At 39.7% G+C, this 27,551-nt stretch overlaps 1 protein-coding gene across 1 annotated transcript in view; it reads left to right on the forward strand.

Annotated features, from left to right (window-relative positions):
- Positions 1-1,831: 1,831 nt before the first annotated feature.
- bchs (WD repeat and FYVE domain containing 3 bchs) overlaps positions 1,832-27,551 on the forward strand; it is a gene marked incomplete at its 3' end in the record, with an annotated part of 52,168 nt that continues 26,448 nt past the window's right edge. Inside the window, 2 exon segments of the mRNA XM_070081160.1 lie at positions 1,832-1,850; positions 6,524-6,710. Coding sequence (XP_069937261.1) covers positions 1,832-1,850; positions 6,524-6,710 — 206 coding nt within the window.

Here is a 27,551-nt window from a genome sequence, read left to right on the forward strand (position 1 = left end):
AGGAAGAGGAGAAGGAGGAGGAGGAGGAGAAGGAGGAGGAGAAGAAGAAGAAGGAGGAGGAGAAGAAGAAGAAGGAGGAGAAGAAGAAGAAGAAGAAGAAGGAGGAGAAGGAGGAGGAGGAGGAGAAGAAGAAGGAGGAGAAGAAGAAGCAGGAGAAGAAGGAGGAGAAGGAGGAGGAGGAAGAGGAGAAGGAGGAGGAGAAGGAGAAGGAGGAGGAGGAGGAGAATGATGAGGAGGAGAATGATGAGGAGGAGAATGATGAGGAGAATGAGGAGGAGAATGAGAATGAGGAGGAGGAGGAGGAGAAGGAGGAGGAGAAGGAGGAGGAGGAGGAGGAGAAGGAGGAGGAGGAGGAGGAGAAGGAGGAGGAGAAGGAGGAGGAGAAGGGGAAGGAGGAGGAGGAGAAGGAGAAGGAGGAGAAGGAGGAGGAGGTGGAGGAGGAGGAGGAGGAGGAGGAGGAGGAGGAGGAGGAGAAGGAGGAGGAGGAGAAGGAGGAGATGGAGAAGGAGAAGAAGGAGAAGAAGAAGGAGAAGAAGGAGAAGAAGAAGGAGAAGAAGAAGGAGAAGAAGAAGGAGAAGAAGAAGGAGAAGAAGAAGGAGAAGAAGAAGGAGAAGAAGAAGGAGAAGAAGGAGAAGGAGAAGAAGAAGGAGAAGAAGAAGGAGAAGAAGAAGGAGAAGAAGAAGGAGAAGAAGAAGGAGAAGAAGAAGGAGAAGAAGAAGGAGAAGAAGAAGAAGAAGAAGAAGAAGAGGGAGAAGAAGAGGGAGAAGAAGAGGGAGGAGGAGAGGGAGGAGGAGGAGGAGGAGAAAATAATAATAATAATAATAAGTTGCCTTGAAGCTTGAAAAACAAAGTCCACCCCTGACAGTGATGTGATAAGAAAAGATAACATTTGATAAGAGCTGACATTTGATGAGCATTCGCAAGGGTGCAGTGATAAGACTTGATAAGAAGAGATTAGGGCCAGCTTTGTTTTCGCTGGTACACAAACATGTCTATTTGTCTGTCAAGCTCCCTGTCTATCTGTCTATCCGTCTAGCTCTCTGTCTCAGAGAGAGCCACAAGTCTGCATCGTCATCACATTTACAAACATCTTCAAGCAGAGTATAGCACTTTGTCTGGAGTTTTTGGGTTATCCTAGGTAATTTACGCTATGTATACTTGTATTTATATTTACCTGTGAGACAGAGATAGACAGATAGAAAGAGATTGAGAGAGACAGATATAGACAGACAGAGATAGAGACAGAGAGACAGACAGGGATAGACATAAATACAGACAGGCAGCCAGCCTGCCAGCAAGCCAGAATTGTTTCTTTTTACTTAGAGCATAGGTTATAAGACATTCTGAAAGGGTGCTGCACAAATATTGCACATGGGTTATTATGGAGGTTTTTTGATATTTACTCGACCACTTGTGGCCACTTCTACCTCAAAGCCACTAAACTCAGGGTCAAAATCACTTTCCTCTTAAAATAGGAGTGTTAATACTACATGACATCAGTGAATCCCAGGTGTTTGCTGCGCTGGTTGCTCTAGCTGGCGCTCATTTGAACTGGTGCTCCCACAAGGTACTAAGTGGTCCCAGATTTTTTAATACTGCACACACACTGAGTGTTAGAACCCATTCTATGCTGACAAGGCATCTCAGGCCAATCGTGCCAAATTTGAAGGCAGGAAAAATAAAACATATATATACTTTTGGGGCACTAGCAGTAAAAACTTATATATACGTTTGGACGGACCGTTTACGGGTTAATTTTGTAACCACTGAGATTTAACCCTTTTGGGGTGGGTCCCTTTGTACAACGGCTGTGAAGTGCAGGTTGGCCACCATGAGCTCAGCTCACTCAGGTAAGCTGTGAGCAGTAAATTCACTCATACTACTGTGCATACTCAGCTCTTGATTCACTATGAGGCCTGGTCACAGACCGGGCCACAGGGGCGTTGATCCCTGAAACCTTCTCCAGGTATACTCTAGGTATATTACATATAAACTCCAGTGTCAATCCTGCCCTAGAGAGGCCTGAGCTTGCTACCATCTGCAGCTCATAAGACTGCCATCCCCACGAGCCCCTTTGAGGCGGGGTAGATGGCAGACCAGAGGCCTAGCTTCTCCCTACGAGCCCCATGAGGGCGGGGAATGTGGCTAGGCCTGGGGACACTTGGTCCCAAAGATGAGGAGGTACTTGTACCTCCTCCCATGGGAGACTTAAGTCTCGAGACACTCCCCAGATAGGGAGCCAAGGCCGGGTCACCACAACTTGGAAAAGACCCGGGCCGGGAGAATACCGGCGAAGAAAAAAAAAAAAAATCCTGCCCTGAAATTCTTCCTTGATAGATGCAACAGAACTGCTAGGCATAATACTAGACAGAAAAATCTCTGATATTCCCTATGTCCAACTTAATTTCTGCAAAAACTCAGTATGCATAAAAGGACCAAAATTCTGGAACACTCTACTTGAAAACTTCATACTCTCTCTCTCTGTCTGCCAGCCACTTCAAAGCTACTGTTAACCCTTTCAGGGTTGGTGCTCTACTAGTATGACTTGCACGCCAGGGTTGGTGCCATACTAGCACGCATAAATTCTAGCGCCTTCAAATCTAGTGAGAGAAAGCGGTAGGCCTACATATGAAAGAATGGGTCTATGTGGTCAGTGTGCACAGTATAAAAAAAAATCCTGCAGCACACAGTGCGTAATGAGGAAAGAAAAAACTCCGACCGTGTTTTTGGATTAAAACAGCGACTTTGCAGTGTATTTTCGTATGCTATTTATGGTTGTATTCTAGTTTTCCTGGTCTCATTTTATAGAATGAAAGACATATTACAGAAATTGAGATGATTTTGATTGGTTTCACAATGAAAAGTACCTTGAAATTGAGCTCAAAGTAGCAGAAATGTTCGATTATTGCCAAAGTTCAAAAGTAAACAAATCAAACCAAGCGTCCAATACACGTCAACTGGTGAGTCTAATATTCTTTCACAAGTGTGCTGATATTATTTATACCATTTCTACACTAATGCAGTTGTCTGCATAACAGTAAATCTTCTATTTTTTGTGAGAATAAAAATTCAAAGTAGAAAGCAAAAGAAATGTAAGAGAGGCCTGGGAACATGACTAATGAACAGAATTTTTTTTATTTTAGTGCCAGAAATGTGTGTCTTGTTTATTCTGAACCCTATTTGGAAATTGGCATCTTTTGAAATTTGTGTGAAATTGACAAAATTGCCAAATTCTGACCACTTTATTGGATAGTTGAAATCGGTATATGGGTGGTTTCTTGTACTCATTCGATAGAGAAAATGAAGTCCTAGCAAAATAGCTATGATTTTTGTAGACCGGTATGTTGGAATTGGCTGAAAATAGGGCTCAAAGTGGGCGAAATCGCCAATGCGTAAATATCGTTGAGATCATTAACTTCACGAGAGCATATTTCCGTAAGTTTTCCATCAAATTTCATACTTTTGGTGTCATTATGATCGGGAAAAGATTCTATCGTTTCATAAGAATTTTTTTATTTTTTTCGAAAAATTTCCGACCCTGAGACCAAATTTAGGAGAGGGCCTGCCAACCCTGAAAGGGTTAAAAAACACCACCTTTCCCTAAGGTGATCCTAACAACAATTAATTTTGCTGAACAATTTATTCAACTTTTATTGTCCCTGTCCTTGTCTGTCATTCCTTCATCACATGTATCTAACTTCATCTTTAATATTTTTTTATTTTTAACACACTGGTCGTCTCGCACCAAGGCAGGATGACCCAAAAAAAAAGAAACACTTTCACCATCATTCACACTATCACTGTCTTTGCAGAGGCCTGCAGATATGACAGTTTAGATGTCACTCTAAACAGCAAGTATTCCAAACCCCTCCTTGAAAGTGCAGGCATTGTACTTCGCACCTCTAGGACTTAACCTAACTGGTTTCCCTGAATTCCTTCACCAAATATTACCCTGCTCACGCTCCAACAGCTCGTCAAGTCTCGAAAACCGTTCATCTCCACTCCTATCTAACATGCTCCACTAATATTTTAAAAACTATGTATTCTTATTCACAGCAACCGCCCAGGGAGGTACTACCGTCCTGCCAAGTGAGTGTAAAACGAAAGCCTGTAATTGTTTTACATGATGGTAGGATTGCTGGTGTCCATTTTTCTGTCTCATAAACATGCAAGGTTTCAGGTACGTCTTGCTACTTCTACTTACACTTAGGTCACACTACACATACATGTACAAGCATATATATTCTTTGGTGCTCGTTGTGGCATTCCCAGTAGAACACTCACATTCGTCGGGTAGCACCGAGAATGGGTTGGAAGTTTCCACGGTAGTCTTCTGGTTTCTCGTTGTTTCTGCCTCTCCAACCGTTTTCTTGATCTTCAGCTTGGTTCCATGTTGCCCGGCCACTGACCAAGCTCCCTTCTTAACCTGGGGACTCACAACAGGAGGATTACTACGAATCCTCTTGTTCTCCTCCGTTAATCGCCGTATCTCCATCTTAGCAACTCTGAGCTCTTCTCTCAGCTGCTGGTAAAGTTGCTCAAGAGAGGGCATCCTGGTTCAGATTCACAGAGAGCACACAAACAGGTCTTCACAGAAGTTTACCTGTAGACCGTTCCGTGGTCCCAGGCTGTTCAATATCTTGCCAGATGATTCAGAAACACTGCTGGGACAAGTGTAAAAGTCTTTGAGAGGAAACTGGACAAGTATCTTAACCAGGTGCTAGATCAACCAGGCTGTGATGGATGTGTGGACCAGCAGGCCGTCAGCAGCAACAGCCTGGGTGATCAGGCAAGCACCAGATGAGCCTGGCCCAAGCCAGGCTCGGGGAGTAGAACCTCGAGGAACTGATCAAAGGTATATCAGAGAGGTCATTGCCCCCGTGGTCCTGTCTTGGGCCAGGCAACAAGTTGATGGCCTGATCAGTTAAGCTTTTAAAGCTAGCATGCAGTTTAACGTGTACATCACAGCCTGGTTGATCAGAAACTTGAAATTGTCCGATTCCCTCTTGAAGACAGCTCGGTGATGGGGAGGCGGGTGTCAGAAAATCTAGGCCACTTTACACTAATTGAGTTAATCTTAGTGTACACATTGCATTCCTGGAGGCATCTGCGTTGTCTGCTGAATCTTTTGCTTTCATAAGGAATGATCTCAGTGTATACCTTTGATATACCTTTGAAGAGTTTCGAGAATTTATCTACTCTCTGAGCCCGGCCATGGGCCAGGCTCGTTTGGTGTGCAAATCCTGGGCAAATATCTTTAGCATTTTTGCAGGTTTGAATTATGATGCATCTGTCTCTCATGCGTTCTAAAGAGAGACTTCAAGTACTCCCATTAATGTAGGCGCTTGACTGATTTTATACCTGCAGTGAAGGTTTTCTGTATATTCTCCACCTCTACAATTTCAATTACACTGACCTCGTATATGTACTGGCTCCCTTCATGTGTTAGTGTGACTAGTTAATGGTTCAAGTCGTACCGAAACGTCGTCATAAAGTTTCTTGTATGTGTGGGACATTTGTGCATTGTTCCTGTCACGGTATTGTGTGTTTTTATTGTCTACACCGACCTCTTAATGAGAGCAGGAGGGCACTGTAGACGGTTCGTTTGTGATGTAGTGCCTACGTCAGAATAGCATGGAGGGAGCACCAACAAGTGGGAGGGGCTGGGTTTGATTGGTGTCAAGGGGTACGGGAGTTATTTCTTGAGTAGCTTTAGGTAGATGTCGTTTTGATAAGGACCTGCCTCGTATGGGCCAGTAGGCCTTCTGCAGTGTTCCTACATTCTTATGTTCTTATATATATACACACCCCTCTGGGTTTTCTTCTATTTTCTTACTAGTTCTTGTTCTTATTTATTTTCTCTTACCTCCATGGGGAAGTGGAACAGAATTCTTCCTCCGTAAACCATGCGTGTTGTAGGAGGCGACTAAAATGCCGGGAGCAAGGGGCTAGTAACCTCTTCTCGTGTATATAATACTAAATGTAAAAGGAGAAACTTTCCTTTTTTCTTTTGGGCCACCCTGCCTCTGTGGGATACGGCCAGTGTGTTGAAAGAAGAAAGAAAGTATTCTTATTCGCATATGCTTTGCAAGCATAATTTAGTTTTAAGGCTGCCAGAAATGCTTTGCATAACAAGTAGCAATCTATATCAGTCATCCTAGTTGTATAATATACTGTACTCCATTTAATAGAAATACAGTTTGTTTAGGAGTACCACTGAATTCTGCTTGTGTCCCCTTTTGCTGTTCCTCCCCTAAGAAGGTGGTAGAGTTCTTACAACTTGTGGTATTACACCCTGTGTCAAAATATTATCATAGAAGACATGTGAATATTGTGCACTGGTGATTACTTGGTTAAGCTGTTAGCACATGCAGAATTTCCTCTTCCAACTATTTTGTTATAGGTTTTTTATTTATTTTAATCATTAAATTGTACTTTAAAGTTGAGAAATTTATTTTTAACATGTTCTTTTTTATATATTGTATTAACATAACAGAAATCTTTAATTGGTATTGATTTTCAGATAAAGGCTGTGTAGGCCTTTGTGTAGAGAACATGGAACGAGGGCAAGACCTTTCACCACTTGAAATCGTGGAGATGTTTGTGACAGTGTTTTGCTTCCTCAAGGATTCTTCTGAAGTCTCCCAAACCCTTCTTGATGACTTCAGGTCTTCTCAGGGTTATGCATTTCTTGCAGAATTTCTCCTTAGGTATGCTTTTATTCTGTCTTTATATTAGATAATGACAATCAAAAATATATTTTCATTGATAATTACTTTAATCCTAGGTAGTAGGTGTGTAGACAGCAGCCGCCCTGGCAGGTACTACCATCATGCCAAGTGCCTGTAAAACGAAACCCTGTAATTGTTTTACATAATGCTAGGATTGCTTGTCTTTTTTTCTCATAAACATGCAAGATTTCAGGTACGTCAAATTTACTTCTACTTACACTTAGGTCACACTACACATACATGTACAAGCGTATATATACACACCCCTCTGGGTTTTCTTCTATTTTCTTTCTGATTCTTGTTCTTGTTTATTTCTTCTTATCTCCATGGGGAAGTGGAACAGAATTCTTCCTCCGTAAGCCATGCATGTTGTAAGAGGCGACTAAAATGCCAGGAGCGAGGGTCTAGTAACCCTTTCTCCTGTATAAATTACTAAATTTAAAAAGAGAAACTTACGTTTTTCTTTTTGGGCCACCCTGCCTTGGTGGGATGTGGCCAGTTTGTTGGAAAAAAAATTACTTTAATGCTAACCAAAAAAATTTCTGTGCTTCACTGTATGAGGTTCTGTATGTTAATTGAAAGCTAGTGTAAAACAGCATTTTCATTTTACATCATTATCATAGTATAGAAGTTGTTTGCAAATAATTAAACATGCATACAGTAAACTCTCAAAATGGTGTGTTTTGTAGTAACACATTATACAAATCGAATAACGTGGGAAAATTTGATGAGGTTTCGAAAGGAAACTTCACCACCAAAAAATATATTAAACCTTAAATTATGATTGATGCATTAATACATCTTACTGGCTGACTGGGTACAACCCATTAATATGCCAAAATCATAATGCACTCAAATTTTCCTCATTCACCCATTTTAGGCCCTCACACAACTTCTTGGGGTCAGGGGTGACTTGGTTCCTTGGAAAAAAAACAAACTGGCTCATGCATTGCATCATGGGAAACAGTACCGGTGTTGTGGGAGTACATAAAAGTCAAATACCACATCTGGTACCATAACAGTGAGATAGATTACTTAGATAACTGAAGTGAGAAATGGGTCAAGAATAATCCTTAAGTATAGTGATGTCAGTAGCAGTGGTGAAAGCTGCAGTGAAGACAACTGAAGAATTTCATTGAAATTGCTGTGAAGATTTTCACAGAGCTGTCTGAATGCAGTTATGAAAATAACTTTCTTCGCAGAAAAAATATGTATTTATTTTATTAAAACAGTGATGATGAGGGAAGTCAAAAATAATGGTGATTTTAAACTACACATTGCCAGTTATATGAGATTGGCAAAAAATGCCAGTTATGTGAGTGGCAAAATATGTTCTAGGAAAGTATGCAGATCTGATTTAGCTCTTGTAGGTACTTATGCCTATTTGTGCCTCAGAGAAGACTAGAACTCACTAAAAGTTTTTATCATTATGGTTATTATTGTAGTGGTTGTGGCTGTTTTTGTGGTTGTAATTGTTACATTTTTTGTTGTCGTGGTATGGTTTTTGTCTCAGTTCTCTTTGTTGTGGTTTTTGTTTTGTGTTATGTTCTTTGTTATTGTTGATGTGTTATTTTTGTGTTTATTATTGTTTACTGTGTTGTCTTGGTTAGTTGTGTTTGATTTTTTTGTTATTTGTTGTGTTGTGTTATACATGTATATTGTTTTGGTGTTATGTTTGTTGTTGCTGTTTTGTGTTTCTTGTTTTTGCTGTTGTCTTTGTCATTGTTGTCATTGTGATCATTTTCATTGTTTTGTTATCATCATTGTATTGTCATTTTGTTTTAACTCTTATCAACTCCTATCAATGTAGAAAAACTCCAAGAAAACACATTCGCCATCATACATTGCCTTCTTTTGGGAAGTGTCCAGACATAACATTTCAGATGACCTTCTAACTACAGTGTCTCCACCCCTCCTTGAGAAAGATGACACTGCCTTTCCCACCTCCAGGACTTAAGTCTGGCTAACTGGTTTCCCTGAATCCTTTAACCCTTTCAGGGTCCAGAGGCCAAATTTCAAAGTGTGCACCAGTGTCCAAGAATTTTCAAAAAATAATTTTGTTATTTTTTCTTATGAAATGGTAGAGAATCTTTTTCTGAAGGTAATAAAACAAAAAGTGCAAAATTTGATGGGAAATTGACGAAATTATGCTCTCGCGAATTTTGATGTGTCAGCGATATTTACGCATTGTCAATTTTGCCGACTTTGACTCCCATTTTAGGCCAATTACCTTATTCCAGTTGATTGGAAATTGGTAATTTGGCCAACTTAGTGCAAAGTTCAAAATATTCCAATTTCAAAATAGGGTCCAGAGTAAACAATACAGGCATTCCTGGCACTGGGGATCTTCATTGACTTACGTAAAGCTTTTGATACAGTTAACCATGACTTGCTCCACGTAAAATTGTCACACTATGGTATAAGAGGGCACTCCCTCAACTACCTCAAGTCATACCTCAGCAACAGAAGCCAATATGTGTATGCAAATGGGGCAAACTCTTCTGCACAACCAATTACAGTTGGTGTCCCACAGGGAAGTGTCCTTGGCCCTCTTCTCTTTCTCCTATACATAAATGACCTACCAAATGCTTCGCAATTACTCAAACCCACACTATTTGCAGATGACACTACATACGTCTTCTCCCACCCGAGCCCAGTCACGCTAGCCAATACTGTAAATACAGAATTACAGAAAATATCTACCTGGATGAGGACTAACAAACTTACACTAAACATTGACAAAACCTACTTCATTCAGTTTGGTAACAGAGCTACAGATGTCCCTCTTAACATAATGATAAACGGATCACCTATCACAAAGCTAACAGAGGGAAAATTCTTAGGAATCCACCTTGATAATAGACTCAAATTTCATACACATATACAACAAATTTCTAAGAAAATTTCCAAGACTGTAGGCATACTATCGAAGATACGGTACTATGCTCCACAGTCAGCCCTCCTGGCCCTATATCACTCTCTTATTTACCCCTATCTCACCTATGGAATTTGTGCATGGGGCTCAACAACAAGTAACCATCTCAGACCACTAATTACCCAACAAAAGGCTGCAGTTAGAATGATAACAAATTCTCACTATAGGCAGCACACTCCACCAATATTCAATACACTAAACCTATTCACCATACAAAACATTCATACTTATTACTGCACCTATTACATACATAGAACACTTAACTCTGATATTAACCCTCCCCTCAAACATCTCCTTGCCAACCTCAACAGAACGCATGACCATAACACAAGGCACAGATCACTCTTTGATGTTCCTCGTGTCCATCTCACACTTTGCAAAAACTCAATGCACATAAAAGGCCCTAAAATCTGGAACTCATTACCTGTAAATATAAAAGAAACACTACCTGTTTATAAATTCAAGTCTCTTCTCAAAGATCACTTACTCACCCAAAACCAAATAAATACTGAATAACTGAACCTTATAAATTGTATATCTTAAATGTTTCTCACAATTATATCACATAAATGTTAAACCTAAAACCCAATCTAACTTTATTATTTTTTAAATACACTACCTAACAGAATACTCCATTCTACTGAATGTACAACAATGCATACAACCACATGACCTGTCTTTGTAATACTCACTTGTGCTTTATAGTAATCTGTTTACATTAAAGTTTTATCACCGATGTCATCATTGCTTAGTTCATCTTAAGTTAATTTTAAGCCAGCCCGTAATGCTATGCATAGTATAAGTGGCTTTGGCATACTGCTCTTTTCTGTATTTTTTGTACCTCTGTATGTGTGCACAAATTTTTAAATAAATAAATAAATAAATAAATAAATTTCCTCTGTTCATTAGTTATGTTTTCAGGCTTTACACGTGAATTTCATTTTGATTTTTAATTCACATAATGAATTTTTATTCAAACCAAATAATAGAAGATTTGCTGTCGTGCAATATTGTAATAATTGTATAAATAACATCAGCACATTTGTGAATGTATATTAGACCCACCAGCGGGCGTGTATTAGACGTGTGAGGTCATTTGTTTACTCTTGAACATTGGCAAAAATTTAACATTTCTACTAATTTGAGCTCAGTTTCAAGCCATTTTCAGTACTAAAACCAATCAGAATCATCTCTATTTCTGTAATATATCTTCCATTCTATCAAACCAAGAAATCGCAAATATAACTATAAGAAACATACAGAAAAACACTGCAAAGTTGCTGTTTTAATAAAAAATTAGTCTCATTTTTTTTTCTCTCATTATGCACTGTGTGCTGCAGGATTTGTTTTATGTGGTGCACACATACCACATAGATGCATTCTCTCATATCTAGGCCCAAGTTTACCACTCACAGCTTATCAGAGTGAACTGAGCTCATGGCGTAGATCTACGGTTTGGCCCTGAACGTAAATCTGTAGATCTACAGCATGGACTCTGAAAGGGTTAATAAGAGTTACCTTCCTCATATTTTAACAGCATGCCCATTAAAAACCACTTATTTTCATTAGCTCATATCTATCATGCTTACACAAGCCTAAACATAAAGATTTTATTTCTTTGCATTGTTTACAATGTGTAATTACAATTTTGATTTGTTAAGTACAAAGAAAGCCACTTATCATGCCAGGGCATTTCAGGCAGACAAAACCTAATGCTTACAGGCTGTGTAATACTAGAGATAGTGAGAGTAGCAAATTTTAATTATACATCATTTTTCTTGTTACAACAGAGGAACTCAGTAAAGGAGGTTTTGTGGGCGAGGGGCTTGGACTTCCAGCAAGCATGTATGAGTGTGTTAGATAGGAGTGAATGAAGACGAATGGTGTTTGAGACCTGACGAGCTGTTGGAGTGTGAGCAGGGTAATATTTAGTGAAGGGATTCAGGGAAACCAGTTCTTTTTATATAGCCGGACTTGAGTACTGGAAATGGGAAGTACAATGCCTGCACTTAAAAGGAGGGGTTTGGGATATTGGCAGTTTGGAAGGATATGTTGTGTATCTTTATACGTATATGCTTCTAAACTATTGTGTTCTGGGCACCTCTGCAAAAACAGTGATTATGTATGAGTGAGGTGAAAGTGTTGAATGATGATGAAAGTATTTTCTTCTTGGGGATTTTCTTTCTTTTTGGGTCACCCTGCCTCGGTGGGAGACGGTCAACTTGTTAAAAAAAAAAAAAAGAAAGGGTAGCTATTGGTTTACAGTAATTGAGTTTATAGTTAAGATGAAGTATATAAAAAAACTACAGTATTGCAATTTAGCACAGTTTACAATACTGAAATTGAAACTGCTTTAAGTTTGAAGTAATGGTTAAATTCAAATTCAAAGTTTATTCTCTATAAGGATTACAATGCTGAGTTTACAGAATTTGGTTATTGTGTGGTTTACATGTAGTAAAATAATAGTTACAGAGTGTACCATTAGAACACCTAGCATGGCTAGGCATTTTGGGCAGACTTAGATTAAATCTTAAGTTTAAAATATTACAAAATTATGAGGTAAGTTGGTATTATGGCTAAGTGACTAAATACTAGCTTGTGAGTTTAGCAATGTGAATGCTTTTGTTTTGGCACAATACATAGTTTCAGTATTGGAGTATCACAGGCCAACTTATGACTAGTTAGGATTCATTATTTTAAGTTTGAGATTGATATTTCTGTTTATGGTCAAATGGGTGAGCGAGTGTAAGTGTGAACCACCAGGTGGTATTCGTGTAATTAGTTGACAGGGTGTATCAGGGAGATAAGATGTTTTCTGATGGTAGTTTTGAAGGTGATGAATGTGTCTGCAGTTTTGGAATTTTCAGGTAGGGTGTTCCAGATTTTAGGGCCTTTGACATACATTGAATTTTTGTAAAGGTTTAGTCGGACACGGGGAATGTCATAGAGATGTTTGTGTCTGGTGTTATGCCTGTGGGTTCTGTCACAACTATCAAGAAAGCATTTTAGGTCAAGGTTAATATTGGAATTTAAGGTCCTGTAGATGTAGATTGCACAGTAGTAAGTGTGGATGTACTGAACAGGGAGTAAGTTTAGATCTATGAAGAGTGGGGGGGTGTGTTGCCATGGATGGGATTTAGTGATTATTCTTACTGCGGCTTTTCGTTGGGTTATTATTGGCTTTAGGTGTATTGCTGCAGTTGAACCCCAAGCACAGATAGCTTAGGTGAGTTATGGATATGTAAGTGAATGGTATAGTGTGAGAAGGGCAGTTTGCGGCACGTAGTATCATATCTTGGAGAGGATCCCAACCGTTTTGGATACTTTTTTGGTTATGTGTTGGATATGGGTGCTGAAATTCAGGTTGTTGTTGAGGTATAGGCCAGGAATTTGCCCTCATTATGTCTGGCAATTAGAGTGTTGTCGATCTTAATGTTAATTTGCGCATCTCCTGCTCTGCTACCAAACATAATGTACAGTGGACCCTCGACCAGCGATGGCATTGATTAACGATAAATCTGACTAGCGATACATTTTATCGCAAAAATTTTGCCTCGATTAGCGCTAAAAAACTCGACCAACACTATTCATTCCGTCTGAGACGCGTCCACTTCTGGCCAGTGTTTACAAGCCAGCCAGCCACCGCGGTCACTTCCAAGCATACAATCGGAACATTTCATATTATCACAGCCTTTTTAGTGATTGCACCTGCAAAATAAGTCACCATGGGCCCCAAGAAAGCTTCTAGTGCCAACCCTACAGCAAAAAGAGTGAGAATTACTATGGATATGAAGAAAGAGATCATTGCTAAGTATGAAAGTGGAGTGCGTGTCTCCGAGCTGGCCAGGCTGTACACAAAACCCCAATCAACCATCGCTACTATTGTGGCCAAGAAAACGGCAATCAAGGAAGCTGTTCTTGCCAAAGGTGCAACTATGTTTTCAAAACTGAGATCGCAAGTGATAGAAGATGTTGAGAGACTGTTATTGGTATGGATAAACGAAAAACAGATAGCAGGAGATAGCATCTCTCAAGCGATCATATGTGAAAAGGTTAGGAAGTTGCATGACGATTTATTTAGAAAAATGCCAGCAACTAGTGGTGATGTGAGTGAATTTAAGGCCAGCAAAGGTTGGTTTGAGAGATATAAGAATCGTAGTGGCATACATAGTGTGATAAGGCATGGTGAGACTGCCAGTTCGGACCAAAAAGCAGCTGAAAAATATGCGCAGGAATTCAAGGAGTACATAGACAGTGAAGGACTGAAACCTGAACAAGTGTTTAATGGTGACACTGACAATGTTGTGAAACACTTTATGAATGTCATAAAGGAACGGGAGGTACAGGCCTCTATGGGCAGATATGTTGTGTGACAGAGGTCCAGTGACTCTCAAGCTGGTCCTAGTGGCATTAAAAGAAGAAGGGAAGTAACCACGAAAAAGGACTTGCCACATCAAGTCCTAATGAAAGGGGATTCCCCTTCTAAACACTAAGACCATCAACACAATCCCCTCTTCCCATCCCATCAATCATCACCAGATCTTCAATAAAGGTAAGTGTCATGTAACTGCATGTCTTCTTCAGTTTGTGTGTATTAAAATTAATATTTCATGTGTTAAATTTTTTTTTTTCAATACTTGTGGGTGTCTTGCACGGATTAATTTGATTTCCATTATTTCTTATGGGGAAAATTAACTTGACTAACGATTATTTTGACTAACGATGAGCTCTCAGGAATGGATTATTAGAGTTAGTCGAGGGTCCACTGTAGTAGGTTTTGTCAGTGTTAAGCGTAAGTTTATTGGCTGTCATCCAAGCCGATATTTTGATCAGCTCCTCGTTAACAATGGTGTTGAGGGTGGCAAGATTAGGGTGAGAGATGACATAAGTCGTGTCGTCAGCAAAGAGAATGGGGTTCAGGTGTTGAGATACGTTTGGAAGATCATTGATGTATATGAGGAAGAGCAGGGGACCAAGGACACTTCCCTGTGGAACTCCAGTATCAAGTGGCAGTGTTGTTGATGCTGTGTCTTTAATGGTGACATACTGATACCTATTAGTAAGGTAAGATTTGAAATATGCAAGCGCATGGCCTCTTATACCATAATGGTTAAGTTTGTGGAGTAGGATGCCGTGGTCTACTGTGTCAAAAGCTTTTCTTAGGTCAATAAAAATTCCTAGTGGATATTCCTTATTTTGCAATGCTGTGTAAATTAGATCTAGCATTTTTATGATTGCATCGTTAGTGCTTTTATTTTTCCTGAATCCAAATTGGCAGGGGTTGAGTATGTTTTGTGACGTTATAAATGAATATAGTCTCCTGTGCACGAGTTTCTCAAAGATTTTGGATAGCAATGGTAAGTTTGATATTGGCCTATAGTTGTTTAAATCTGTAGGGTCACCAATTTTATGTATTGGTGTAACCCTTGCCGTCTTGAGTAGTTTCGGGAACGTGCTAGTTTCTAGTGACTTGTTAAAAAGTAATGAGATAGCATGCGAGAGGACATGGGCCGCTCGCGTGTACATTAATGGTGGGACATGAGACAGATTCCCTGAGTTACTTTTAAGTGACTTTATAAATTCGGTGACTTCCGTGGGCTCAGTTGGTGCAAGATAGAAGGAATTTGGGAAATTCCCATTTAGATAGTCCCCGGCATGGCCATTGGTACATGGGATTTTATTGGCGAGATTAGATCCTATGGTTGAGAAGAAGTTGTTTATCTTGTTAGCTGTGTCAGTGGGATGTAGTGGTGTTTCATTAGATTTAGTTAGGACAATATTCTTGTTTTTTTTAGTTTGTGGGTCCCTAGAATCTGAGAGTGTGTTTTCCAGGTCTTTTTTATGTCTCCTCTTGTGTCAGTGAATCTACTGGAGTAGTATAGTTGTTTGGCTTTCTTTATTACTTTGCTGAGGACTGATGAATAGTGTTTAAGAATATCTTTGTGTATTAAGCCCTGTCTATATTGCTTTTCATATTGGTGTTTCTTATCAATGGATTTCAGAATGGTGCTGGTTAGCCATGGGCAACCAAGTCGTTTGTTTGTGATCTGTTTCGTTTTTATAGGACAATGTTTGTTATATAGTCTAAGTAATTTGTTAAGAAAAATGTCTGTCCAGTCATCAATACCATTGGCCTTGGAGAATTCTGTAGGCCAGTCAACAGTCTCTAGGTCTGCTGTGAACTTCCTTATTGAGGCCTCATCATGGAGTCTAAATGAAACTTTGTTGTATTCAAGTGGTGGTTTACTAATGTTTGTCAGTTACAGGCTGATCATCTAGTAGGCCAAGGTTGATGTTGAAGTCTCCAGCTAAGAGAAGGTGGTGCTTATTCATTTGTCTGTTTGTTATTAGTGACTTTAGTTTCTCACTGAAATTTGGGATGTTTGTGTGAGGTATCCGGTAAATGGCACCAATTGTTATAGGCGTCTTAAGGTTTGAGCAATAATAAATTACATGTATTTAGGAGTTTTTTGAGTTACTGGTAGGTGATAATGTATTGTGTTTGTCTGGTTTATTTTGGGCAATGAGGTGATTTCTAAGTAGAGCCTTAACCCTAACATTAACTGTCCAAATGTAGATCTATGTTCTCACTGCCAGCACTCCGAATATTTTAAAAAAAAAAAGTTTTCTTTTTTTTTTAATTAAAGAGGGCAATTTTCTGTGTAATGAGGTAAGCTAGATGCTTACCTGATGGCAAAATGGAGTCCTGCCTCTTGCAGAAATGTTGATGATATACCTTTTTTCTCTCTTTTTTTTTTTTTTTTTAGTGTATAAAATTTTTTGTGCCGATAATTACAACTTGTAGTAGTTCTTGTGATTTCATAGCCAATGTTTGTTCTGACACTAATATTAGGTGCTGTAATAGTACTTAAATAGTCACAAACACAATGACAGGTGAACATTTTCACCTGCCTTGGTCACATACATCCATCTAGAAATATTTATTTTTTTTTATTAGCACATCGGCCATTTCCTACCAAGACAGAGTGACCTGAAAAAGAAAAGCTTTCGTCATCACTCGCTCCATCACTGTCTTGCCAGAGGCATGCTTACAGTACAGTTATAAAACTGCAATATTAACACCCCTCCTTCAGAGTGCCGGCACTGTACCTCTCATCTCCAGGAATCAGTCCGGCCTGCCGGTTTACCTGAATCCTTTCATAAATGTTACCTTGCTTACACTCCAACAGCATGCCAAGTCCCAGTAATCATTTGTCTCCATTTGCTCCTAACATGCTCACGCATGCGTGCTGGAAGTCGAAGCCCCTCACACACAAAACCTCCTTTGCCTCTCCCTCCAACCTTTCCTAGGCTGACCCTTACCCTACCTTCCTTCCCTCTCAGCAGTGTTTTAGACATGCTGGAGTATATATGAAACTCCTTGAAGCATGGTGTAAGATGAGTAACATTTGATGAGTAACATTTGACGATTGTGCACTCCCTTGCTTTGTTTTCACAGTTATGCATAAACATGTCTGTCTGTCTATCTATCTATCTATCTATCTATCTGTCTGTCTCTGGTTATCTATGTCTTGTCTTATCTATCTTTCTGCCTGCCTGTGTGTGTGTTTGCTTGTCTCTCTCTCTCTCTCTCTCTCTCTCTCTCTCTCTCTCTCTCTCTCTCTCTCTCTCTTTCTCTCTTTCTCTCACTTTCTTTGTCACTTTCTCTCACTTTCTCTTTCACTTTCTCTCTCTTTCACTTTTTCTCTCTTTCACTTTCTCTTTCTCTCACTTTCTCTTTCACTTTCTCTTTCTCTCTCTTTCACTTTCTCTTTCTCTCTCTTTCACTTTCTCTTTCTCTTTCACTTTCACTTTCTCTCTTTCACTTTCACTTTCTCTCTCTTTCACTTTTTCTCTTTCTCTCTCTTTCTCTCTCTTTCTCTCTCTTTCTCTCTCTTTCTCTCTCTCTCTCTCTCTCTCTCTCTCTCTTTCTCTCTTTCTCTCTCTCTCTCTCTCTTTTTCTCTCTCTCTCTTTCTTTCTCTCTCTCTCTTTCTTTCTCTCTCTTTCTCTCTTTCTCTTCTCTCTCTCTTTCTCTCTCTCTCTCTTTCTCTCTTTCTCTCTCTTTCTTTCTTTCTCTCTCTTTCTCTCTCTCTCTCTTTCTCTTTCTTTCTCTCTCTCTCTTTCTCTCTCTCTCTTTCTCTTTCTCTTTCTATCTCTCTCTCTCTCTCTCTCTCTCTCTCTATCTCTCTCTCTCTCTCTCTCTCTCTCTCTCTCTCTCTCTCTCTCTCACTCAGAGAGAGCCACTCATGAACCGACAGGTATTATACATGATTCAGATTCATCACGTTTGATTCCTGAACAAGTGAAAATGTGTGTTACTTATCAGTCATGCTTATTAATCCTTACTTATATCAGGTGCAATGGCTCTCTGTCAAGGCAAGAATTGAATTAAAAATCTGTTAACTTTTAAGTTACTAAGCTCAAACACCCCAATGCCTTGTACCTTTTATATCAGGCTTGGGACTGTCTATGAATTCCTGCAAACCCTCTTAGACTGATTGAGCCTAGTGCTGTTGGGAAGAAACCATTTGCAGAAAGAGCCTTTTCTTATGTAGCTCCTAGATGATATAGCAGATTACCAGTGTGTTAAAAGCCAGGAGTTGTTCATGCTTTTAAGCCTCAATTAAAAGTTCATCTTTTTTCTAGAACTTATTATCTTGATGATCATACTGTCACTCCTGAATATATATTTAAGTATTCTCTCTTATTAGAGGTGTATTCATGATTTGATGGGCAAACACTTGTGAATTTCTCAAAAGAACAGGCACTCTAGAATTAAAAAATCCTATATTATTATTATTATTATTTTTTTTTTTTATCATCACACTGGCCGATTCCCACCAAAGCAGGGTGGCCCGAAAAAGAAAAACTTTCACCATCATTCACTCCATCACTGTCTTGCCAGAAGGGTGCTTTACACTACAGTTTTTAAACTGCAACATTAACACCCCTCCTTCAGAGTGCAGGCACTGTACTTCCCATCTCCAGGACTCAAGTCCGGCCTGCCGGTTTCCCTGAATCCCTTCATAAATGTTACTTTGCTCACACTCCAACAGCACGTCAAGTATTAAAAACCATTTGTCTCCATTCACTCCTATCAAACACGCTCACGCATGCCTGCTGGAAGTCCAAGCCCCTCGCACACAAAACCTCCTTTACCCCCTCCCTCCAACCCTTCCTAGGCCGACCCCTACCCTGCCTTCCTTCCACTACAGACTGATACACTCTTGAAGTCACTCTGTTTCGCTCCATTCTCTCTACATGTCCGAACCACCTCAACAACCCTTCCTCAGCCCTCTTGACAACAGTTTTGGTAATCCCGCACCTCCTCCTAACTTCCAAACTACGAATTCTCTGCATTATATTCACACCACACATTGCCCTCAGACATGACATCTCCACTGCCTCCAGCCTTCTCCTCGCTGCAACATTCATCACCCATGCTTCACACCCATATAAGAGCGTTGGTAAAACTATACTCTCATACATTCCCCTCTTTGCCTCCAAGGACAAAGTTCTTTGTCTCCACAGACTCCTAAGTGCACCGCTCACCCTTTTTCCCTCATCAATTCTATGATTCACCTCATCTTTCATAGACCCATCCGCTGACACGTCCAATCCCAAATATCTGAATACATTCACCTCCTCCATACTCTCTCCATCCAATGTGATATCCAATCTTTCATCACCTAATCTTTTTGTTATCCTCATAACCTTACTCTTTCCTGTAATCACTTTTAATTTTCTTCTTTTGCACACCCTACAAAATTCATCCACCAATCTCTGCAACTTCCCTTCAGAATCTCCCAAGAGCACAGTGTCATCAGCAAAGAGCAAATGTGACAACTCCCACTTTGTGTGATTCTTTATCTTTTAACTCCACGACTCTTGCCAAGACCCTCGCATTTACTTCTCTTACAACCCCATCTATAAATATATTAAACAACCATGGTGACATGACACATCCTTGTCTAAGGCCTACTTTTACTGGGAAATAATTTCCCTCTTTACTACATACTCTAACTTGAGCCTCACTATCCTCGTAAAAACTCTTCACTGCTTTCGGTAACCTACCTCCTACACCATACACCTGCAACATCTGCCACATTGCCCCCCTATCCACCCTGTCATACGCCTTTTCCAAATCCATAAATGCCACAAAGACCTCTTTAGCCTTATCTAAATACTGTTCACTTATATGTTTCACTGTAAACACCTGGTCCACACACCCCCTACCTTTCCTAAAGCCTCCTTGTTCATCTGCTATCCTATTCTCCGTCTTACTCTTAATTCTTTCAATAATAACTCTACCATACATTTTACCAGGTATACTCAACAGACTTATCTCCCTATAATTTTTGCACTCCCTTTTGTCCCCTTTGCCTTTATACAAAGGAACTATGCATGTTCTCTGCCAATCCCTTGGTACCTTACCCTCTTCCATACATTTATTAAATAATTGCACCAACCACTCCAAAACTATATTCCCACCTGCTTTTAACATTTCTATCTTTATCCCATCAATCTCGGCTGCCTTACCCCCTTTTATTTTACCTACTGCCTCACAAACTTCCCCCACACTCACAACTGGCTCTTCCTCACTCCTACAAGATGTTATTCCTCCTTGCCCTATACACGAAATCACAGCTTCCCTATCTTCATCAACATTTAACAATTCCTCAAAATATTCCCTCCATCTCCCAATACCTCTAACTCTCCATTTAATAATTCTCCTCTTCTATTTTTAACTGACAAATCCATTTTTTCTCTAGGCTTCCTTAACTTGTTAATCCCACTCCAAAACTTTTTTTTATTTTCAACAAAATTTGTTGATAACATCTCACCCACTCTCTCATTTGCTCTCTTTTTACATTGCTTCACCACTCTCTTAACCTCTCTCTTTTTCTTCATATACACTTCCCTCCTTGCATCACTTCTACTTTGTAAAAACTTCTCATATGCTAACTTTTTCTCCCTTACTACTCTCTTTACATCATCATTCCAACAATCACTCCTCTTCCCTCTGGCACCCACTTTCCTGTAACCACAAACTTCTGCTGAACACTCTAACACTACATTTTTAAACCTACCCCATACCTCTTCGACCCCATTGCCTATGCTCTCATTAGCCCATCTATCCTCCAATAGCTGTTTATATCTTACCCTAACTGCCTCCTCTTTTAGTTTATAAACCTTCACCTCTCTCTTCCCTGATGCTTCTATTCTCCTTGTATCCCATCTACCTTTTACTCTCAGTGTAGCTACAATTAGAAAGTGATCTGATATATCTGTGGCCCCCTCTATAAACAAGTACATCCTGAAGTCTACTCAACAGTCTTTTATCTACCAATACATAATCCAACAAACTGCTGTCATTTCGCCCTACATCATATCTTGTATACTTATTTATCCTCTTTTTCTTAAAATATGTATTACCTATAACTAAACCCCTTTCTATACAAAGTTAAATCAAAGGGCTCCCATTATCATTTACACCTGGCACCCCAAACTTACATACCACACCCTCTCTAAAAGTTTCTCCTACTTTAGCATTCAGGTCCCCTACCACAATTACTCTCTCACTTTGTTCAAAGGCTCCTATACATTCACTTAACATCTCCCAAAATCTCTCTCTCTCCTCTACATTCCTCTCTTCTCCAGGTGCATACACGCTTATTATGACCCACTTTTCGCATCCAACCTTTACTTTAATCCACATAATTCTTAAATTTACACATTCACATTCTCTTTTCTCCTTCCATAATGGATAATTCAACATTACTGCTACCCCTTCCCCTACCCTCATAAAAACTCTTTACAGCATTTAGTAACTTACCACCTATTCCATATACTTGCAACATCTGCCACATTGCTCCTCTGTCCACTCTATCATATGCCTTTTCTAAATCCATAAATGCAATAAAAACTTCCCTACCTTTATCTAAATACTGTTCACATATATGCTTCAATGTGGTTTAGAAAGACACGTAAGCAAACACTATAACATATTTATTAGAAAACGTTTCGGTCCTGGGACCTTGATCAAGGTCCCAAGACCAAAACGTTTTCTAATAAATATGTTAGTGTTTGTTTACGTGTCTTTCTTAACCAACTTGTCGGTATTTATTACCAAGGTTTATACCATGCTTCAATGTAAACACTTGATCTACACATCCCCTACCCACTCTGAAACCTCCTTGCTCATCCGCAATCCTTCATTCTGTCTTACCTCTAATTCTTTCAATTATAACCCTACCGTACACTTTTCCTGGTTTATTCAATAAACTTATTCCTCTATAATTTTTACAATCTCTTTTGTCCCCTTTCCCTTTATATAAAGGGACTATACATGCTCTCTGCCAATCCCTAGGTACCTTCCCCTCCTTCATACATTTATTAAACAAAAGTACCAACCACTCCAACACTATATCCCCCCCTGCTTTTAACATTTCTGTCATGATCCCATCAGTTCCAGCTGCTTTACCCCCTTTCATTCTACGTAATGCCTCACGTACCTCCCCCACACTTACATTCTGCTCTTCTTCACTCCTAAAAGATGGTGTACCTCCCTGACCAGTGCATGAAATTACCGCCTCCCTTTCTTCCTCAACATTTAAAAGTTCCTCAAAATATTCTCGCCATCTACCTACTACCTCCATCTCCCCATCTACTAACTCCCCTATTCTGTTTTTAACTGACAAATCCATACTTTCCCTAGGCTTTCTTAATTTGTTTAACTCACTCCAAAATTTTTTCTTATTTTCATTAAAATTTCTTGACAGTGCCTCTCCCACTCTATCATCTGCTCTCCTTTTGCACTCTCTCACCACTCTCTTCACCTTTCTTTTACTCTCCGTATACTCTGCTCTTCTTATAACACTTCTACTTTGTAAAAACCTCTCATAAGCTAACTTTTTCTCTTTTATCACACCCTTTACTTCATCATTCCACCAATCACTCCTCTTTCCTCCTGCCCCCACCCTCCTATAACCACAAACTTCTGCCCCACATTCTAATACTGCATTTTTAAAACTATTCCAACCCTCTTCAACCCCCCCTCTACTCATCTTTGCACTAGCCCACCTTTCTGCCAATAGTCGCTTATATCTCACCCGAACTTCCTCCTCCCTTAGTTTATACACTTTCACCTCCCTCTTACTTGTTGTTGCCACCTTCCTCTTTTCCCATCTACCTCTTACTCTAACTGTAGCTACAACTAAATAATGATCCGAGATATCAATTGCCCCTCTATAAACATGTACATCCTGGAGCCTACCCATCAACCTTTTATCCAGCAATATATAATCTAACAAACTACTTTCATTACTTGCTACATCATACCTTGTATATTTATTTATCCTCTTTTTCATAAAATATGTATTACTTATTACCAAATTTCTTTCTACACATAGCTCAATTAAAGGCTCCCCATTTACATTTACCCCTGGCACCCCAAATTTACCTACTACTCCCTCCATAACATTTTTACCCACTTTAGCATTGAAATCCCCAACCACACATATGAACACGAATATGCTTGCTGCACCAGTAACTTCAACAAAGCCTGTGCTTGAAATTGTAACACAGCTTCACACCACATGGATTGCCCCAGAGTGAGCAGGGTTATCCAAGAAAAGTAGAAAGTACCATTTTGCTCTTTTTCATTCCACAGACTCCATCACTTAGAACCAGGAAAGTTTCTAGTTGGTGAGATCCCTGGTGAGATTCTGACCCAACTTCCCTTCACTACTTACAACTATGGTTACCATGTGCTCTCTCTAGGCTTGAAAAATCTTAGTCTTCAAGCGTAATATTGTCCCAATAAAAGTTTCCATTCTGTCATAATGTCTTTCTGTTTACAAGAGATTTCTTAAACACAAGGTAAATTATGATGAATGACTGTTACTGAATAAACAGAATACTGAACAGGGACTTGAAAGCTGGTCCTTGTATATAGCAGGCCCAGTACTGTACCACTGAGTCATGACACTTTAAATACAATGATTTTACAACCAGTAAAACTGTGACTTGGTTATATGAGTGGCACCAACTGTGACCTTACTTGCTTTATGCAAGGGCCATGGTTTGAGTCACCATCCAGTAATGTTTATTAATTGACTGTCATTCATCACGATTTATTATCTCGAGCTTCAAGGGGTATGAGAATAGATGGATTGTGAAAGTTTCTAGGAGTGTGGAAAGAGACTGTAGGGTCACAGTTGGTGCCACTGATACAACCAAACCACAATTGTGCTGGTTGGAAATTCATCCTGTGTCAAGTTTTGTGGATCATTGGTACAGCTTTGGGCCTACTGTATGCAGGACCATGGTTAGAGGTCTCATCCAGTAAGAGAGTTCATATTTGAAAGATTACACACTAAGATAGGAGTTGAAATGTCTTCATAGGATAATGTAACTTGCAAAGCTCCAAAAGAATTGGTGCTTGCTCCATCAATGTGTCTAATTCATATAAATGACTTGCCAGGAGGAGTTAAGAATAAGAACTACATAAAAATGAAAATATTTGCTGCTGTAAAAATCCTATGCAAGATAAGTGAAAAAAATTATTATGTATCCTAGGAGAAAGACCTAGATAGACTGAGCAAGTAACCAACAAAATGGCTACTGGAATTTCATGTGGATTAATGCCATGTAATAGAAATAAGAGAAAGTGAAAAAAGGACACAGATTGTGCAGTAAAATAGAAAAAGTATTGTACAAATAGAGGAGGATATGTGTGTCTGAGAATACTTCCCGGTAAAAGTAGGTCTTAGACAGGGATGTGTAATGTCACCATGGTTGTTTAATATATTTATAGATGGGGTTGTAAAAGAAGTAAATGCTAGGGTGTTCGGGAGACGGGTGGGATTAAATTATGGGGAATCAGATTCAAAATGGGAATTGACACAGTTACTTTTTGCTGATGATACTGTGCTTATGGGAGATTCTAAAGAAAAATTGCAAAGGTTAGTGGATGAGTTTGAGAATGTGTGTAAAGGTAGAAAGTTGAAAGTGAACATAGAAAAGAGTAAGGTGATGAGGGTATCAAATGATTTAGATAAAGAAAAATTGGATATCAAATTGGGGAGGAGGAGTATGGAAGAAGTGAATATTTTCAGATACTTGGGAGTTGACGTGTTGGCGGATGGATTTATGAAGGATGAGGTTAATCATAGAATTGATGAGGGAAAAAAGGTGAGTGGTGCGTTGAGGTATATGTGGAGTCAAAAAACGTTATCTATGGAGGCAAAGAAGGGAATGTATGAAAGTATAGTAGTACCAACACTCTTATATGGATGTGAAGCTTGGGTGGTAAATGCAGCAGCGAGGAGACGGTTGGAGGCAGTGGAGATGTCCTGTCTAAGGGCAATGTGTGGTGTAAATATTATGCAGAAAATTCGGAGTGTGGAAAGTAGGAGAAGGTGTGGAGTTAATAAAAGCATTAGTCAGAGGGCAGAAGAGGGGTTGTTGAGGTGGTTTGGTCATTTAGAGAGAATGGATCAAAGTAGAATGACATGGAAAGCATATAAATCTATAGGGGAAGGAAAGAGGGGTAGGGGTCATCCTCAAAAGGGTTGGAAAGAGGGGGTAGAGGAGGTTTTGTGGGCGAGGGGCTTGGACTTCCAGCAAGCGTGCATGAGCGTGTTAGATAGGAGTGAATGGAGACGAATGATACTTGGGACCTGACGATCTGTTGGAGTGTGAGCAGGGTAATATTTAGTGAAGGGATTCAGGGAAACCGGTTATTTTCATATAGTCGGACTTGAGTCCTGGAAATGGGAAGTACAATGCCTGCACTTTAAAGGAGGGGTTTGGGATATTGGCAGTTTGGAGGGATATGTTGTGTATCTTTATACGTATATGCTTCTAAACTGTTGTATTCTGAGCACCTCTGCAAAAGCAGTGATTATGTGTGAGTGTGGTGAAAGTGTTGAATGATGATGAAAGCATTTTCTTTTTGGGGATTTTCTTTCTTTTTTGGGTCACCCTGCCTCGGTGGGAGATGGCCGACTTGTTGAAAAAAAAAAAATGTGTGTCTGTAGACAAATAGCTTTTACAGTAAAACCAAATAAATCATATACAGCACTGAGAAATTCCTGTTAGAACTCAATTGGAATATTCAACAGTGGTATTGTGTTTGCACCTTAAAGACAAGCTCATCTTCATAATGGTTCTTAGAGCTAAAATATATGTTATGAAGAAATCTTAATGTAATAAGAGATATGTAAACCTTGGCCAATAGGAAGAAGACCCATGATAAACACTTTAAGCTTATAAAGGGATACCTTAGATATACAGTGGACCCTCGGTTAACGAACTTTTTTCATTCAGGTGCCAGTACTGACCGAATTTTTCCCCATAAGGAATATTGTGAAGTAGATTAGTCCATTTCAGACCCCCAAACATACACGTACAAACGCACTTACATAAATACACTTACATAATTGGTCGCATTTGGAGGTGATCGTTAAGCGGGGGTCCACTGTACCTTTGAAGAGTTGCGAGAGTTTAACTTCTCTTGGAGTCCGACCATGAGTCAGGCTCATCTGGTGCTTGCTTCATCAACCAGGCTGTTGCTGCTGGAGGCCTGCTACCCCACATATCCATCACAGCCTGGTTGATCTGGCATCTGGTGAAGATACTTGTCTGGTTTCCTCTTGAAGGCTTCTACACTTGTTCCAGCCATGTTTCTGATATCTTCTGGTAAGATGATGAATAGTCTGGGACCCCGGATGTTGATACAGTGTTCCCTTATTGTTCCCACTGCACCCCTGTTCCTCACTGGATTTATTTGATACTTCCTCCTATATCTCTCACTCCAGTATGTTGTTATGGCAGTGTGCAGATTTGGGACCAGGCTCTCGAGTACTTTCCAGGTACATGTATATATTATCATGTATCTCTCTCTCCTCAGCTCCAATGAGTACATGTTCAAGGCTTGAAGGCATTCCCAGTAATCTTTCTTTCAACAAACCGGCCGTATCCCACTGAGGCAGGGTGGCCCAAAAAAGAAAAATGAAAGTTTCTCTCTTAAAATTTACTAATTTATACAGAAGGGGTTACTAGTCCCTTGCTCCTGGCATTTTAGTTGCCTCTTACAACACGCATAGCTTATGAAAGAAGAATTCTGTTCCACTTCCCCATGGAGATAAGAGGAAATAAACAAGAACAAGAACTAGTAAGAAAATAGAAGAAAACCCAGAGGGGTGTGTATATATATGCTTGTACAGGTATGTGTAGTGTGACCTAAGTGTAAGTAGAAGTAGCAAGCTGTACCTGAAACCTTGCATGTTTATGAGACAGAAAAATGGACACCAGCAATCCTACCATCATGTAAAACAATTACAGGCTTTCGTTTTACACTTACTTGGCAGGATGGTAGTACCTCCCTGTGTGGTTGCTGTCTACCAACCTACTAACTATAATTCCCAGTAATATAGGTGCTTTACTGGCTCAGTGTGAGCTGTAAATGATCTCTGTATTTGTTCCAGCTTTGATATTTCTCCTGCTTTGAACCAGGCCATCAGCACTAAGCAATATTCTAAGTGAGGGAGCACTAGCAATTTGAAGAGTGTCACCATCGGCATTATTTCCCTTGTTTTGAAAGTTCTCAATACCCACCCCATCATCTTCCTGGTTGTCGTGATCTTTGTCTTGTCATGTTCCTTAAAAGAAAGGTCAGCTGACATAATTATTTCTAGGTCTTGTACATGTTCCTTTCATTCTGTTTGGTGACCTCTTGAGTTTTGTATATAACGTTCCTTTTGAATTTTTCATTCTTTCCATACCTAAGCAGCTGGAACTTATGACCATTGAATGTCATGTTCTCTTTTGCCCACTGGAAAACCCTGCTTATGTCTTTCTGTAATTTTTCAGTGTCCTC

The sequence above is a fragment of the Cherax quadricarinatus genome, unplaced genomic scaffold (assembly GCF_038502225.1).
Source record: "Cherax quadricarinatus isolate ZL_2023a unplaced genomic scaffold, ASM3850222v1 Contig1858, whole genome shotgun sequence".
Lineage (NCBI taxonomy): Eukaryota > Metazoa > Arthropoda > Malacostraca > Decapoda > Parastacidae > Cherax > Cherax quadricarinatus.